Source organism: Scatophagus argus, chromosome 7 (assembly GCF_020382885.2).
Source record: "Scatophagus argus isolate fScaArg1 chromosome 7, fScaArg1.pri, whole genome shotgun sequence".
Classification (NCBI taxonomy): Eukaryota; Metazoa; Chordata; class Actinopteri; family Scatophagidae; genus Scatophagus; species Scatophagus argus.
In genome coordinates, this window is record NC_058499.1 from 10,046,379 (window position 1) to 10,062,665 (window position 16,287).

At 42.1% G+C, this 16,287-nt stretch overlaps 1 protein-coding gene across 1 annotated transcript in view; it reads left to right on the top strand.

Annotated features, from left to right (window-relative positions):
- syt7a (synaptotagmin VIIa) overlaps nucleotides 1-16,287 on the top strand; it is a 74,737-nt gene that overhangs the window by 12,039 nt on the left and 46,411 nt on the right. The window contains exon 2 of the mRNA XM_046394168.1: nucleotides 16,159-16,262. Coding sequence (XP_046250124.1) covers nucleotides 16,159-16,262 — 104 coding nt within the window. The remainder of the gene's footprint in view (nucleotides 1-16,158; nucleotides 16,263-16,287) is intronic.

Here is a 16,287-nt window from a genome sequence, read left to right on the forward strand (position 1 = left end):
TCAACACACTCCCAGTGAGATGGCGGAGGTCTTCACTTTTTAATTGAGCTATTATGGATGGATAATGCATGCATAGGATGTCATAGCATCTGCCTCTCACACCATCCGACCCTGGGGTATATCTATTCCTCCCTCATCTCTGAGTCCATTGCCCTCTAAAACACACTGCTTAATTACAGAGCAACAGAGGGAGGAGGTGAGAACAAAGTGGGAGAAACGAGCAAAAGCCAGAAATGTGGAAAAGGATGCTTTAAGCGTGTAGCTAGAGGAGGTAAAATGGGTGCACAAGAACAGCTGTGAGAAACTGATGACGGTTAGGGAGGGTGTTCATAATTAGGATTGTTTTAGTAGTGCATTTCTTAAAAATTACAGTTAATATTTCATGATGGCTGCACTCTGAGATCCCCCAGTGAACAGGCTCTGACTCTGAGGCAAATACACAATGACTGCACATCAGACATGGCTGAAGATTGACAGGCATGTGGCTCCCAGCTTCTTCCAACAATCTTCCTCCTTCTTATAGCGCCTGGCAAACCTCATTAAGGACTTTTCACGCAGGCTGTATTGACATGAGACCTACCAAGAAAGGGTCATGTATAAAACATGAATCTCCAAAGGTTGTGTAGCAGAGCCTATACATGGTCATGTAGCTGTGGATAAGCTTTTACCTAACCTGTAAACACAGCAGCCTGTGTGATGTAGTGTGGTATTTACTGGCAAACACTAGTGTTGGATTACATACTGGTCATAGAGAGAAAAAATGATGTGCACTGTTTTTATAGCAGTGGGAGTATTTTCATTCTGTGCAGACAGATTTTGCACACACCTCTGTTTCAGTCTAAATCCCAGAGCCACGTTCACCCGGTCTCCTTTACTCCTCTGAAATATTAATATAATGTAATAGCCTATTTGTGTTAAATATTTAATTCTGTGTGTCATATTTGCATCTCATAAACGACTGGTCAGTATTACTTTGGATTACCTTTGAAATTTTAAACCTTGCAGGACTGGAACAGAATTAGAATGACAGAGGAGCCGAGGAGGTTTGGGAGAGGAGGGGGAGAGGGCAGTGAGCTCTGAATCGCTTCGGGAAGTTCAGTAAAAATGCTCCTTCTATCCTTTTGGCGGTTCCATTTTCCTCGTCTCCTACTTCTGAACACAGCACGCTCTGCTTAGTCTCCCTCTGTTTATTACCCACTGTTTGCAGCAGCACTTTGTGTAATGTGCTCCAGACAGATTTGACGGGCTGGACGTGGACCATAAAATACCTCCTGTTAGAGCACTATCTACTGAGAGATCACAAGCCCAGGTCCATGGAGTCTCTGAGGTTTAGGTAGGAAAAGTTGAGGAATGAAATGAAGGAGGAAGAGCAGGTTCATTTGAAGGTAAATATATCTGTTTTATTTCAAATAGATAGCTCTATAAAACAATGTTTATTCTGTCTTTATGGTGCCATAATTTCACTGAAGAATATTTAAAAATAAAAGCAAAATCTTTGAGGTGAAAAGATCACAGTGCTGCACATACCGAGCGGTTTGATGCTCAGAAATATCCTCTGAGTTGAGTTTTAATATGGCTGAGTGGTTATATTGGAGCGTATGACCATCTTTGTAGTGTTGACCCGAGGTTATTACTACGTGCAGTGATGGGGAAGGAAAATCCATTGCGTGTAGCCATTGGTGTGCTATTTCAGTGGTTTGAGGCAGGGCTGCTGGACCTTAAGTTGTAATATCACACCTCTAATATGCACTTGATGCTCCACCTGTGGAATGCTGCTGTGCCATGTGATTTGGGGATGGAGGCCCGTGTGTCTGATTAAGCTACGTGTTGAACAATGAGCATATTTTCATTTGTAGATGTTGCACTCTGTGTTGATTATTCGTATGAACATATTATACCACAAAGCTGGACTGTAAGCTGTCATCTTAGCATGACATATAACTATGAGATGTAGCTGAAGAATGTATACAGCTATACGACTGTAATAACAGCATTTCAAAGTTGTACGTAACTATTTACCAACAGTTGAACAGTAGTCTTAAAGAAGTTTGATGAAGGCGTCTTCTTACTCGGTGTATGATAGTCTTCAGTGTGCATACAGACAAGCAATCACATGCTGCATGCTAAAAATCCCCCAAATTTTGTTTGGATCTCATTTCCTGGTATTCACCTCTAAATGAAATTTACCAAAGATAAGGGCTGCGCATATGCTTGTTATGACTGATCAACCTTACCGAGGCTCCAAAATGCGTCTTGGGTGATCTGATCAGCAGCTCTAAATACAGGTGTAATTGCACACAAACAGCTTTGAGTATGAATCCCTCAAACAGCATCTGAAGGTGATCAGTGATGCATGTGGCTGCCTATTCAATGTAGTGTGAAAACAAGCGTCTCCTTGGCTGCATGCAAGGGCCATGGGGTCAACTTCAACTTTGTACAACATGCATATGGCGTGACAAGTTGTTTGTTTGTGGCCAACAGCGTGGACAGTGTTTTGAAGTCGATTCATAGGGGGGAAGGTAACAAGCACCATCTCTTATCTCTGGCTCTGTGGCAGAAACACAAGTGTGTTTTTCTGTTGAGCAGTGGTTTCAGTTTCCCACCGACAAAATCAAACAGGAGCTAAGAAGTAATGTCACTTTTAGACACATTCTGATGCCAAGTGTGATTTGCAGCTCAAACTAGACACACTCTGGATGCAGTTCGTCTGAAGAGGGTATAAAACACATGTGGAAGGGCTGTTCTCTGACAGGATTATGGGCCACCAGCCACAACAATAAGCCCAAGGAGGATTTCTAAGATCCTTAGCCAGCAGGAAAAGGTGTTCATAATATGTCATATAAAACGCTATTTGATCCTGTCAGACTATAACCTTTGCACTCTCTGCAACAGATTCACGGTTGTTTTAAGGTAAAATTAATGAACGCACCCTGCCTAGGACTTTTTTAGGTTTGCAGTTGAATGAAGGCCAATGAAAAGCCACGTGCTTCTGTAGGCCTGCGTGCCCATGCTCTCTCACTTCCTCCAGCCAGACATACGCATGGGCTCCTCTCCCCCTTCCCCATCCTTCAGCCTGCCAGCCCCCCAACTAGCACAGCCTCGAGGTAGGGCATGCTGGCAGTCCTCTGCGCTTGTTTTTTTTTTTTTTTTTTTTACATGTGCTGGACTAATCCTATTTTGGGTGCTGCTTTTTGAGTCAAGGTTTGCACAATCTCTCAGGACACATGTAGGAAGAAGTGACAGTGCAGACCCATCCCCCTACACATTATTACATCATCTGTTTGTGATCACTCAACCATTCAACCATACATCACCCAGGAACGTTGTGGAAGTAGCACTTGTCATTTCACCACTCGTAGGAGACAAATCTTTTGCTGTACTTGCCTTTTTCCCTCCTGTTCCTCTTTCCCCATTCTACCCCATCTCAGGTCCCATTCTCCATGACCGTCAGCCCACACAAGAATCCTCCAGAACAGACTGGTGAATCACCCTGCATCCACAGGCTAAGCACAGCGCATAGTCTAACAATTTCACAAATATGCATGGACACATACCCACACACACATAATCCCCCTGAACCTTATATTTCGTCTGTACATCAATTAGTGTTTTGAAATGGTATAGTGTTAACCACTTTACACATACCCATTAGATAACCGCTCGTGATTTGTGTGAAGCTATTCCAGTAAGTTCTGAATAGCCTGAGTTTCACGCAGAAGTGGTGTGTTTAGTCACACAAAGTTCACAAAGCTCTAAAGTGCTTGATCTAATATTTAGCTTTTCTGACTTAATCACAGGCTTTGACTTTCTATACAGTTTTTTTAATCTAACAGCGCATGAACATGAACCCCATTTTTTGTAACAAGCATATCAGTCCACTTTGAACTAAATGCTAACATTTCAATGCCCACAATGACAATGCTAATCTGTAGTATTTTTTTTTTATTTAGTAGTTTTTTAATTTATTTAATTGTTTTTTTTTTTTTTGTTTTTTTTGAAAGAACAAGGAACTAGAAAAGACCATTTGGAATCATCTGTGCTCAATACAGTCAAATCCTAATAGGATAGTGATCTAATAGGAACCTCTGTTTGGAGACTGTTGCTTTGTGTTCTCAAGAGCCCCTCAATCGGCTTAAAGGTCAGGTTGCATACAAATCACACAACCGCCCTGTTTGTCCTTTCAGTAATTTAACAGACCTCATAGAGAGACGAGGCTGAGAGGCTGCCTCAACAGCATTCGTTATTCTTCGCCTACTCCATCTGGCCCACTACAGATGACGAGAGTTATAGCTCTCTTGAAGAGAGTTAATAAATCAGCTGGGGATCAGGTTAGTTTCACATCTTTGTTTTTCATTCCAATCACAATAAATAATGCTCGTAATGCCAGGTAGATTGTTTGTGACAGCTCAGTTTGCATGTGCCCGTGTCAGGCATGGCCCAGTGAGTACAGCAACACGCTCTCTTAATCACATATTTGTAGTGGAAATACTGTGTTGCTCATGATTACCCTGCCAACCACCCATTTAAGGTGATTCCCAGCAATAACTTCATTCTCTTTCTTGCTCTTAATTCGTCTCCATCCTGGACTCACACTCCCTCTATTATTTTCCCCCTCAGCTTCGCCTGCAATAGTTAGCCAAATGACATCCTCGTCATGGTGTTAGGGTGATAATGTCAAGTAGGTGTGAGAGCTGTGCGTGTGTCACTCGCTTAATGGCAGCAGCCAAGCTTGCCATTTATTCTCTGCTGCCCTGCCAGCCAGATGGAATACTTTGCCGTATTGGTTGAGTGTGACAAACAGTGACATCCTGCACGGGACTGCAGGTATTATGGCCACTCCCGAACTTTGAAGTGATATTTACTGCAGCAACAGCCCAGCTGTGTGAGTGTCAAGCTCTTATCTCCGCAACAATTACTCATAATCAGCTTGTGAGTAACAATTAAGACAAGCTATTGCAGTAGGAGCAAGGCTAAAATGTCCTCAGGTGCTGTGTAATTGAGTTAATGTAGAAGGAAAATTGCAGGTTGCTCTCAGCAGAAGTGAGGGCTACAAGGACTGGTAGTTAGTGGAAAACTATATTTCCCATGAGCCCTTGACTGTAACCTGCTATGAGCAAGCAGCTGCATGGCATCATCAATATGTCTCAGTCTGCTGGGTTCTACCAAGCTGTAAATTGTTGACAGCTATACAAGCAAACACATCAATGGGCAGTGAAGCACCAGACAGCAGAGCTGGAGGCCCATCCAAGATGACCCTGCACTGCTTATGACCAGCAAATTATGTTTACACAGAACGAACTGACTGCAACAAAGTAAAACTTCATTCTGGGGAACATGCTGCATATTGAATTTGATTATTAACTAGTAAATGTGTTTTTTGGAAGAAATCCACATTTGAGATACATTAAACCCTACAGTATGTTACAGGATAAATTTCTTTACTTTAATTTGTCCTTCCATTGACATTGGCTGATGCTAATGAGAGCTATTTTCTGTGGTGTCGGTCCAGCTGGAGTCTAAAAGCAGAGGGGTATTTAAATCTCCTCCTGACACTGAGCCAATGTAGTGTCATCCCTGGGGCCCCCTGCTCAGTCCACAGCACAGACGAGGACAGGATCACTTCGAAACATAGTAGAGCTTTACCGTTAATGCACAGCCGCTGATGAGAAAGGTCACCTGGGGAGAAAGGTGGCCACTGGAGAGATGGGATTCAGTGTTCCATCTGATGAGAGCAGCAGTCACTGAACAAATATAATGCACCCTGTTGCACAGTTACTCTGTTTTCCCTCTGCACTCCTATGACAGTGTAAATTACAGTTCGGCAGCCTGTTGCACATACAAGGACAACATCAGTCCCATTATTTCTTCCAAAGTAACCTTTTGCTGTCCCTCACTTAGCTGCCGGACACTTTTACATCCTCCCGCCATCAGCACTCCCGACACCAGTTGTGAGAAGGTTGTGGTCACTGGCGAGGCAGAGTGATCAGTCATCACACCAGCCGAGGGTACAAGTTAGTCAGTGTCAGGATTTGACTCAGGGAAAGTGAGTTTCCACTTGCAGAAAGACATAGATGTACATAGGCAGACAGGACATACACGGATGGCATCAGGTCACGTGAGGCCTGTCTTTTAGTGGCCTTTTTATGGAGACGACTTTGGCTGGGTTGTGGCCTAGTCAATACTCTAACCTCTAGCTAGAGGCTATAGGAGTTGCTGTGTCCTGGATTTTTACTGCCTGGTCTGTCCAGACAGGTAATAAAGTGCTTTTTACAAGCAGTCTTTAATTGAATGAAGAAGGCAAAGGTAGAGGCCCCCAGGTGGTCATGAATCAAAATTAATTCATTTCTGACAAATGGAGTCTGTCTGGCTTTTTCACATGAACTTTGCTCAGCAGATGTGTGTCTGTCTGTTTTGGTTGTGAATAATCATGTAAACTTCTTAAGATAAGCTCATTGTGTAGTTGCGTGGTGTTTGATGAGATTTTACATAAACCATGACGGAGATGTTGGGACTAGGCTTCTTCACTGTCACTGACTGTCATTTAACTGTCATTCAATTAAAGTTGCACTGGTCCTGCCAATACTTTAATTACACCCTCAATAATTGTTTTCCCACTCTGAAGGAGTGAGACTATTTAGGCTAATATTTTTTTAATGTGAGGGGGAGTAGTGGAAATTGGGCATAGATACAGAAATGCACAAGACTGCTCGCCCGTACAAACCTACACAAACACACCATGGATGCATGCAACTCTGCCCTGTATCCTTAGGCAAATACAATTGACTTTGACTTGGATTAGATTTTATAATGCCACCCACATAATACATCTGGAGCATCCGAGACCTCTTTGTCTTGCTGGATGTCACCAGCACTGAGCTGATGATGTGGGCAGATGGGGACTGTAGGCCTGTATGCATATGCACAAGCTTCACAAATTGCTCCTCAATAGCATTACAGTTGAGTGTCTCTTCCCTTACTCCCACTCTGCTTTTTCCTGCACTGTTCTCTCTCCACTTTCTTGGTTTCTTCACATCCCTAAAGCGCATGTGTTCCCACTCATGGCACCCTGCGCTTAAGCTGTGTCAAGTGGAAGAATATGTGTGTATTGGTGTGTGTGTGTGTGTGTGTGTGTTTACAGTTTTATACACATAAGATTGTTTATTTAAAGGCAGCAACTAAAACCAAACTTTCAGTGCAGATGGTAAATGTGATACAGCAATAAAGTAAAAGTAATGCCTACTGTGCGGTGGTGGTGGTCGGGGGAAGGGGGCAGGGGGTGGTTTTGGGGTATAGAGGCTACGTTCACAAACAACAAGCTTGTCCTACTTATGTTAGCAGCTCTGACCTGCTCTTTAATGGACCTTTTATTGGAAGTTTATTCTCCAGCAGCTCCTGAAACAAGGCACTTGAACTGCCTTTCAGAGAGCTCATATCTCATAGTGCTAACAATAACTTGATAAGCTAGATAGTTATAACTGATAAAATCTGCCAGAAACAGCTTTAATGGTAAAACCAACCATTGGAGGCTGAACGTGTCTACGCCTGTGCAAAATCATGAACCTATTGTTTCAAAGAATTTGAGATAGTAAATCTGTCAACGGTGTGATTACGAACTGCGTTTGTGCCATGAAGAACAGAAAACTGGGCAGGCAGAGCAATGTTAACGAAGGGCAGGGCATTTGTGAATGGTCATTTGGAGCTAAAATGAATATACTGAAAAGTTGGACACCAGGGAAGAAGTGTAGTAAAAAGATACAATGTTTTATGGCAAACCTTAACCTTGCTTACAACAAATAAACTTGGCTCGGCTGTACAGAAGTAATTTAATGCCCCCGAAACTGGAATAATGTTAGTCATGGCTGACTTAGTTTGCAGCTCTGGAGCTTATTACTGAGATAGACACTAGACTACCTCCAGAGTATCCACAGCCACCATGTGGACTTAAGTCAATAAAGTCAAGGGCATCGATGGGACTGGTGAGTAATAGGTTGTTTGTAACTGTGCGAGGAAGCCATAACATCCTGGTAAAGCTCTGGGGCCACTAAACAGGAGAAGCTCATTCAGCCTGATCTGGTTTCTGGAATAAATAGCAGCCATTTGTCCTGGTGTGATAATGATGAAAGTGGGAAGAGTAGTTAAAAAAGAGGAGAAAGGTGAAGTCTGAATAGGCTGTTGGGTACAGCTGAGAAGACGAATCAGTGATTATATTAATGAAAATTTTCTTCAGTCCTGACAGATCTGCCACAATAGAAGTTACCTTTGTAATTAGCTGGTAAACTGTGCTGACACACGTACATCACAAAAATAATATCCAGGCAGGCAGCCTCATTTAAAGTATTGTTTTGAAATTGTCTGGTGATATGTGACTGTAATCTATTATTAATGTGTGTTTGATGTGAGGCAGGGGCACTTACAAATTGGAAAGCAACTCAGCCTGTTAGGAGTCAGAGGAGAGTGTCTTTGGTAAATGTGTCCTTCCTCTGGATTTCATATAAAAGTCATCCATTTCAGTCTGGTCAGTTAATTCAGTCTTTCTGAGGCAGAGCTGGCGGACAAAATTCTGGCAAAGACATAGAGATACATAGACATAGATAGATTACAGGATAGATCAAGGCTGTGCATACTGTGTGAAGTCATGATCAAATACATAGATGTAACCAAATGTTATCTATATCATATCAGTCAGAACTAAAAGTAGATGATATTCATTTATCTCCTACTGAGTTCATTAAAGGAAGTGTGTTGAGAATCAACATTAGTCTCTGGAAACTGGGACTTAATATCCAACAGGCTCAACGAAAAGGATAATCTGAAGAACATAGGTCCTCCAGCTGATATTATATGAAAGTATAAATGTAACAGGGCTGATTGTTTATGTTTCTCTTTAAATATTCTGAAAAGAAAAATGTTCAATAATTACATATTCATGGTTTTTGTTGCAGTCATTTTGTCAGTATTATGATATTCTATTATATCAGTGAGCTGGACATGAATATTACCTGTTGTATTTGTTGTTTTTAAATTTCATCTAGTATATATCAGTTTAATCAGTGTAAATTACTGTAAGTATATTAAATCATCATCACAGCTTCAACTCACTTACACCCCGAGTGTCCAGAGCCTGTTGGGTTTTATGGGCGATTCACCCATTCACTGTCAGAGGTGCTAATAAGATGATGGTGCCATTATAGGTGACACCAGGCATGTGTCACATGATGTCTTGCTGGTCCCACTCCAGCCCAGCTTGTCACCGGGCTGAGATGGATCTTATCCCTCATCTGAGAGCAGACAGGACGTGGGTGGCAGTCCTCTTACTCTCACTGTGAAACAGCCTCTGTGACAGCACAGCAGTGCTGCAGCTGAGCCACAGGGAGCATATGGGGACAGAGAGCAGGCAAAGCTCCCTGTAGCCTACAGGGGATGCAAGAGACACTCACTCTCACCACAGGTGCTCTCCCTGTCCACCTGTCAAAACTTCACTGGTTGCACTACACATCCCTGTGATTTGCAGCACATGGGGCTCTAGCATCCACTGTGGACTTGGATTTCCAAGTCAAAGGACCATACCAGAGGTTTTTGTGTTTGTTTTTTTTTTAAACCCATTTACTGTAAATGGTATAAACTCAGCAATATCACCATAATTTCCCCAAAGCTCTTTAAACAAACAGATGTTCACTATAATGTTCAGGGATGCACTTTTGATTCTTGCTTCCAATTGCAGTCCATGAAGTTGTCATTGTTGTTGCATGATGATATAACATAAAGAAGTGGTTTTCTGCCACACAAGCTACAATATGTTGTCAGAAAATCAAATTCGGTAACACAAACTATAAACAAACTTGAATGTCTTATCAGGGATTGTGTAATTGTTTACATTTTTATTCATTTACATTTTTTCTGTTCTCACATACAGTATTGGATGTTTGGACTTCTGTCTGTGTCATCTTCAAATTTTGCTTAAAGGCTTTCTAGGAACAGGGATATCCAATTTATGGATTATTTTACTTCATTACGTAATTGGCCAGAATTGTTTAAACAGGATCATCTGTACCCAAACCAAACAGGATCATTTTATCAATAACGTCTGAGCTGGCCCTACACTCCTGCACAGCACTATGTATGACGCCCTGAAAGTCCTCCCTTTTGTCTCCCTGCCTTTAAAATCAAGGACTGCTCCTATCAAAGTAATAATTAATAATAGACCAAAAGAGACCCACTACGTCTTTTACATGTCAAGCCTTCTCCATCTGACCCTGCTAATACTCCTGCTTGCACTCTGAAACTTAATGTTAGACCTCTAGCTAAAAAGACTTTCATTGTTAATGGCCTCATTACTACTCCCAAAGTTAGCTATATGCTGCAAGCAGAAACCTGATCAAATAATAATACTGTGCATCATCCTTTTAAACTGAGACAAGAAGAATTTGGTCAACTGTTATCTAAAATCACAGCCGATTTGACAGCGTTATTCATTGCGTAAACTGTAGAAATTAAGGAAGGCAAAAAGCTGGACAAGTTAACCAAAATGAAGAAAAGAGAGATCACAAGTTGATTTTGAGATCTATAAAAATAGATTGTACTATTTACAACTTGACAAATACGCGAAATCTGCCAAACTGTCTTACATTTCCCATGTGATTTACAATAATCAGAATACTGTCACATTCCCGTTCGTTCTCAAGTGACAAACTGATTAATCCCTCATGAGTTTCTCTCTACAAATACAAACAGTGATCAGTTTGCCGTTTTCTTGCCTCACCTTTGCACCAACTTATTGCCATGAGATCAAAGATTACATTTGCTCCTGTTAACTCCAGATCTTGGAGAAGTAATTTAGTCCCTAAAGTCACACGACTGTCTTCTGAATTGCATCTCTACCACACTTTTCGAATTTGTCTTTCATTGCTTTTGAAATGACATAGAAAATACTATTAATAGAGCCACCACAGCACGGAAACAGCCATTATAAGAGTAATCAGTGACCTTTAGATCAGCACACCAACATGTTCTCAGCCCAGGTCGTCTGATGCCGATGCTTTGTCCGTGCCCCTCACGTCTCATTCAGGTGAACAAGATACCCTTTTGTGTCTGTGGCCGTCACGCAAAGCCTTTCTGCCACAAAACCTTCCCAAAGCATGTTTTACAAGAAACGGTGACGTTTGGTTTCACACGAGATGCAAATGCCTGTCTCCTGAGTGAAAGTCTTCCGTGTGACCCTCACTAAACCCTGACCTCCAACTTCCTGGGTTTCTTTTGTGTTAGAGTGGTTTATATTGTGATTTGGTAGATGTTTTTTTTCGTATTTCGCTCAAATGTACATTCTTTATGCTGTTTATACTATGTTCTCATTTTTTATGACTGTGTTTTTATATGTTATCTTTATATGCCATGGAAAGGACATTTAGTTTACTTGTGTCATATAAATAAAATTGCCATTGGCGTATTAACACCTAAATACACCAGCCTGAGAACCTGTTCAATAGTCTCTGCTATTGAACTGTGAAACAACCACATTCAGTAACAAAAATAAAGATGGCTGAATGTGTTGATCTGCCTACGCAAAAGTCAAGTTTATATCCCACTGAAATCCATGAAAAATGAAGACTGTTTGGAAAATATTAAACATATATTCACTAATTTAAAGTGCTTTAAATGGGCAGTAATTATGCTGCACATCAGCAAACTATAGGAAAGGTCAGGAAATGACCAACCAAACTCAAAACATTGTGAATAATCAATTCAATCAATTAAAGTATGCATTATAGAAAATGGAGAATAATTATTCAACTGTTTAGAAAATAATCGACATTGGCAAACAGCTGCCATGTTTTTTTAGGGGTTACTAAATCATAAACAAATACCAGCATCCACCCACCAAATGGTACATTCATTCAAATAGCTGTAGGACGGGTTCACAATGATGTCTGCATGAAGGAAAGAAGTGTCAGTCATCTGTCCCACGTCCTACTTGAAATGACGTTCTGTCTCAAGGAAATGCCTGTTGAGTCTTGCCCGACTGGCTGGCTTTGAAACAACAGTAAGAGTGCTAAAGCATGCCAAAACAAAAGCCAAACAACAAAAACATCAGGTCACCCTCTGAGCATCCAACCACCTCTCAGTTCACCTCCCTCAGCTCATTGCAAAATGTGACTCCATCAGTTTGTTTGACAGTGACATTATTTACCTGGAACCACAGCAATTATTCGCTTTTTCCACATCTCTCCTCTTGAATCAATTTTACGCTTTTCCAACACAAATCATTTTGTGTGACTGAGCACAGAAGAAATATTTAGTTTGAACACATTAAAATGCATGTGCCGATCTGTACCACCTCGTCTTTTGTCTTGAGAAATAACTGTAAAACGGAGGCAATAAACGGCAGCGCAAAGCTGAGCCACAAGGTAGATGGAAGCAATTTGAAATCCTCAGCATCACAATATAACTGGAGGTAACATTTTGCTGTTGCACTCAGATTGTGCCTCAGCGGGGATAGACTGTAAAGACATCCGAGTGACATGTGAGGATTATCCCAACGGCAGCTCAGTGGCTTTAAAGAGGGCAGAACCCAGGCTCCCATACAAGGAAGGGGCACTTTGAAGTGGCGATTAGGCTGTGAGCTTTGCACCCAGAGCTTCTGAGGCACTGCCCTCTCCACCTCAGTCAGAACATAACGATGCGGTGTGGCAGCTTTGCTGACTGGACACTGCTCCAGTTCCGCCTGTCCAATTAGCAATTTCTTCTACCCCTGAGGACTGGTCCCTTTCTGCTTGGCTTAGCTCACTGCATGTGGGCCACATCACCTACATGTACAGTACCACTCTGTATACCCACCATAATGCTTGATGAACTCAATGCTGCTATGCACTAGAAGCACTACATTCTTGATATTCTGTTCTTTGATATTTTCTGCAAGTTCTGCCTTACCCTTAAACATCCATAATTAACCCCCGGCATGACTTGGTCTTTGTTGTCCTCTTTAGTGAAAGGGTTTATTGCAAGCTCATTTACACCATCATTGTCTCTACTCAACCCAGTGTATAGTCCCATTTATTTTCTCTTTTATGTGCATATAAAAGAGATGGCCACTGAAATCTAAAACAAACAAGCGACTTTCAAGTTCAAGAGTGCTTTGACTTCTAAAGGCTTCTGATCAAAGGGTTCAGTGGCTTGTTCAACTCACTTGCCAGTTTTACTGAGTGGTGCCTTTCTAACTGTGATTCATCACCCTCTATTTGGAAGTATTTTTCACTCCCTACCAAGTTAAATATAGTTAAGATTACTGCTTGTGACATTAGCAGTTCTGACATCAAATGAAATTTATCCCAGTTTCAGCATACAAGCACGGTTTAAGCTGTCATCTCCTTAATACTTCACCTGCTCGAGTATTTCAAGCTAAAAGTTTTGTTTTGTTCAAAGGGAAAGATAAATGGAGTTTCCTGAGTGCTGTGATAGCTTGGTGTAGTGCAGGCTTCTCTTACTCTAATGATGCCTCTTTTTCTCCACAGCCATAGTGCTGAAGATTTGCATATCTCCCTAATACTTCAGCACAGTGCATTTCCTTTTATTCCTCTGCACTGCCTGCCCACAGTGTTTCTCTCAAGCTTCTATTAAGGGAGTTATACTCTGTGAAGTGGGAAGCAGAATGCATTGGTCCATTATTGAGAGTAGTAACGTCGCCTCTTTGGATGCTGCATTTTATTTGGAGGCTTTTTTACTCCCTTAGCTCTCATGACTGACACAGACCGTAAACTATACCACCCACCACCCCACCACTCGACCTTCAGAAAGCGCACAGGACGTAGGGCCCTACATCAGCTGCTAGCTTTCACTGATCCACCTGACTCTCCAAGCCCTTCAAAAATCAGAACATCCATCACTGAGCCACTTAGCACTAAAGCTACCACAGATGCCCTTAGCTGAAGGCTAGTGCGGCTTTCCTTATTTAAGATCCATTGCTTCTCTTGCTGATGTCGAGGTATCTAATGGACTCAACTTTATTGACCTCTCTGTGAATATACAGTACTAGAATATATATAGCCTGTGTCTATTTCTGATCATCTGTGAGTTTAGATATTCATCATTCAGGAGGTGACTGCGTCTCACTGATCCTCTAATGCTCAGGAGGGCGTGGACATGCCTTTCTGCCATGACCACTCTATTTGACTGTAGCTAAATAACGGAGGACACTTGTAATGACTATTAGGCTGATTATATTTGTACCTGCACGATCAGCACAAGACTATTTAAGTCGGATTCAGCCTATTTCCAGTCTGGGGCACGTGCCGCTGTCAGGAGATAAACTCATGTACTGTGTCATTTTCAAGACGTTTAGCATCCTTATCGCTTTCTTTAGCTTGTAAATGTGCATGGGCAGATTTCCATCAACCATGCAGAGCAGAGTTCAGTCGACTCCCGTTGGTTTGTTGGAGCGCCTTCGTGGGAGGGGATGCTGTAGGATCCAAACACGATGAAGAGTCTAAACATACAGAGTTGGACTTTGTGGCTCCACTTTGTACCTAAAAGCAACAGACAGATATCCAGCCTGTTAAATACAGTATCTTTTGTTTTGTTTTGATTGAGAGACCCCCAGCAACAGAAATTACTGTACAGTATTTCATATACATAAAACGGAATAAAAATATATGAGTAAAAATCTAGGAAACGTTTAAGCATATATAATGAAATATCAACATATAAATAATAATGTGGTGTAAAATAGGATTTTGGCTCCTAGAGTTTCCGTTCCTCATGTCTGTACAGCCTCATTTGCTTGGCAATGTCCACACAAATTCCAGTGCAAATGTATACATAGTAAATGATTCTTTTATGGTTCGGTCACACTCCAATGTTTGTGTCCCTCATGGGATTTTAAAGGGTGGTCTAGCAGTAGAAGTCTCATAATCTTCTACCTGTCATTAGTTTTGCTGTGCATGGTCTTTGCTGTTCTGTATGCGTTTTCTCTCTCCTGGCTGAAAGTGGCCTCAGGGGTCACGTTGACTTCAAAAACAGCAGTTGAGGCCGAGGAAAGACTGTGGAATACAGTGCCGAGCCCGTTCTTACTTTCAATATGAAACAACTTTACCCAGCACTGTTCCTCCTTTTTGAGCTTGTCTGCTCCCAGAGGACACGACTAGGTGGAGAATAAAGCAAAGATATGATGGAGGACTGAGATGAAAAGGCCAGCTGTGACAAGCAGAGGAAAGGAAGTAGACAGCGTTTGGGGAGAAGACAAACCCAGTTACTGAAAGGAAAAGCATGGGTGTTTGTCGGTGTTTGTCACTCAGCTGTGTGAAAATGCATCCTGACACCAGTTTATCACTGTATATTTAGGAATCTGAATTGTTGGAAGGAAGTCACGAATTTGAATACATTAACATCTTCCCCGCTGTGCAAATATCAAAGCTCAATGAGGCTTTATATCCTTGCCCTCTCAAGCGAAGGCTGTTGAATTGTTTAAATGCGGTGAACGTGTAGTCTGAAACAAAGGGCTCACAAGTTTAGACCCACCTATCTTAACCAGCATGTAAACAGATGCAGGTGTGAATCGTCTCACACACACACACACACACACACACACACACACACACACACACGTGCTGAGACACATGTGAGCAGCAATAGATGATGTTTTTTTATGACTCTCTCCCAGAGTCGCCTCTCTCTCACTGGGCATCTACTGATACCCATTAATCATGAGCTCTCTTGTATTGTCAGCCCAGCCTCCCCTCCTCTCTCCTCTCCTCCTCCCCCTCTTCCCTCCCTTCACTTTCAGCCTGTCAGTTAACAAGCTGTGACACCATGACAGTGATGTGTGTGCAACTGAGTGATGCCTGGCTGCAGCCTGTATTGGAAAGGTATTGAAATGCTCCGGCATGAAGCGGGTAGTGATGAGATTGTATTTCTGAGCTCCTTATGACAGAATGTAAAAATGGCTGCCTGGCTATTCAATTAGACGTGGAGGGAGAAGGCCCAGCTTTGTTTCGGGTTACATTCTTTGGCATCATGATTTACTGTGGCACACAATCAGCTCTGTAGCATGAATCCCATGTTTTTTATTTTCCACGCCATGGAGCAAATTTCTCCATGTATGCAAAAAAGCATCACTCATCTTTTCTGTCTTCTCTGCCTCCCTGTGTGTGCGTGTGTTTGTGTGTACAGGCTCAGTGTCCCTCAGTGTGTTCCTGGTTTCCCTCGCAGTGACAGTGTGTGCTGTTTGGCTGGTGGCTCTTTGTGGCGTCTGTGGTTGGTGTCAACGCAAGCTGGTGAGTTTACACACACACACAGACA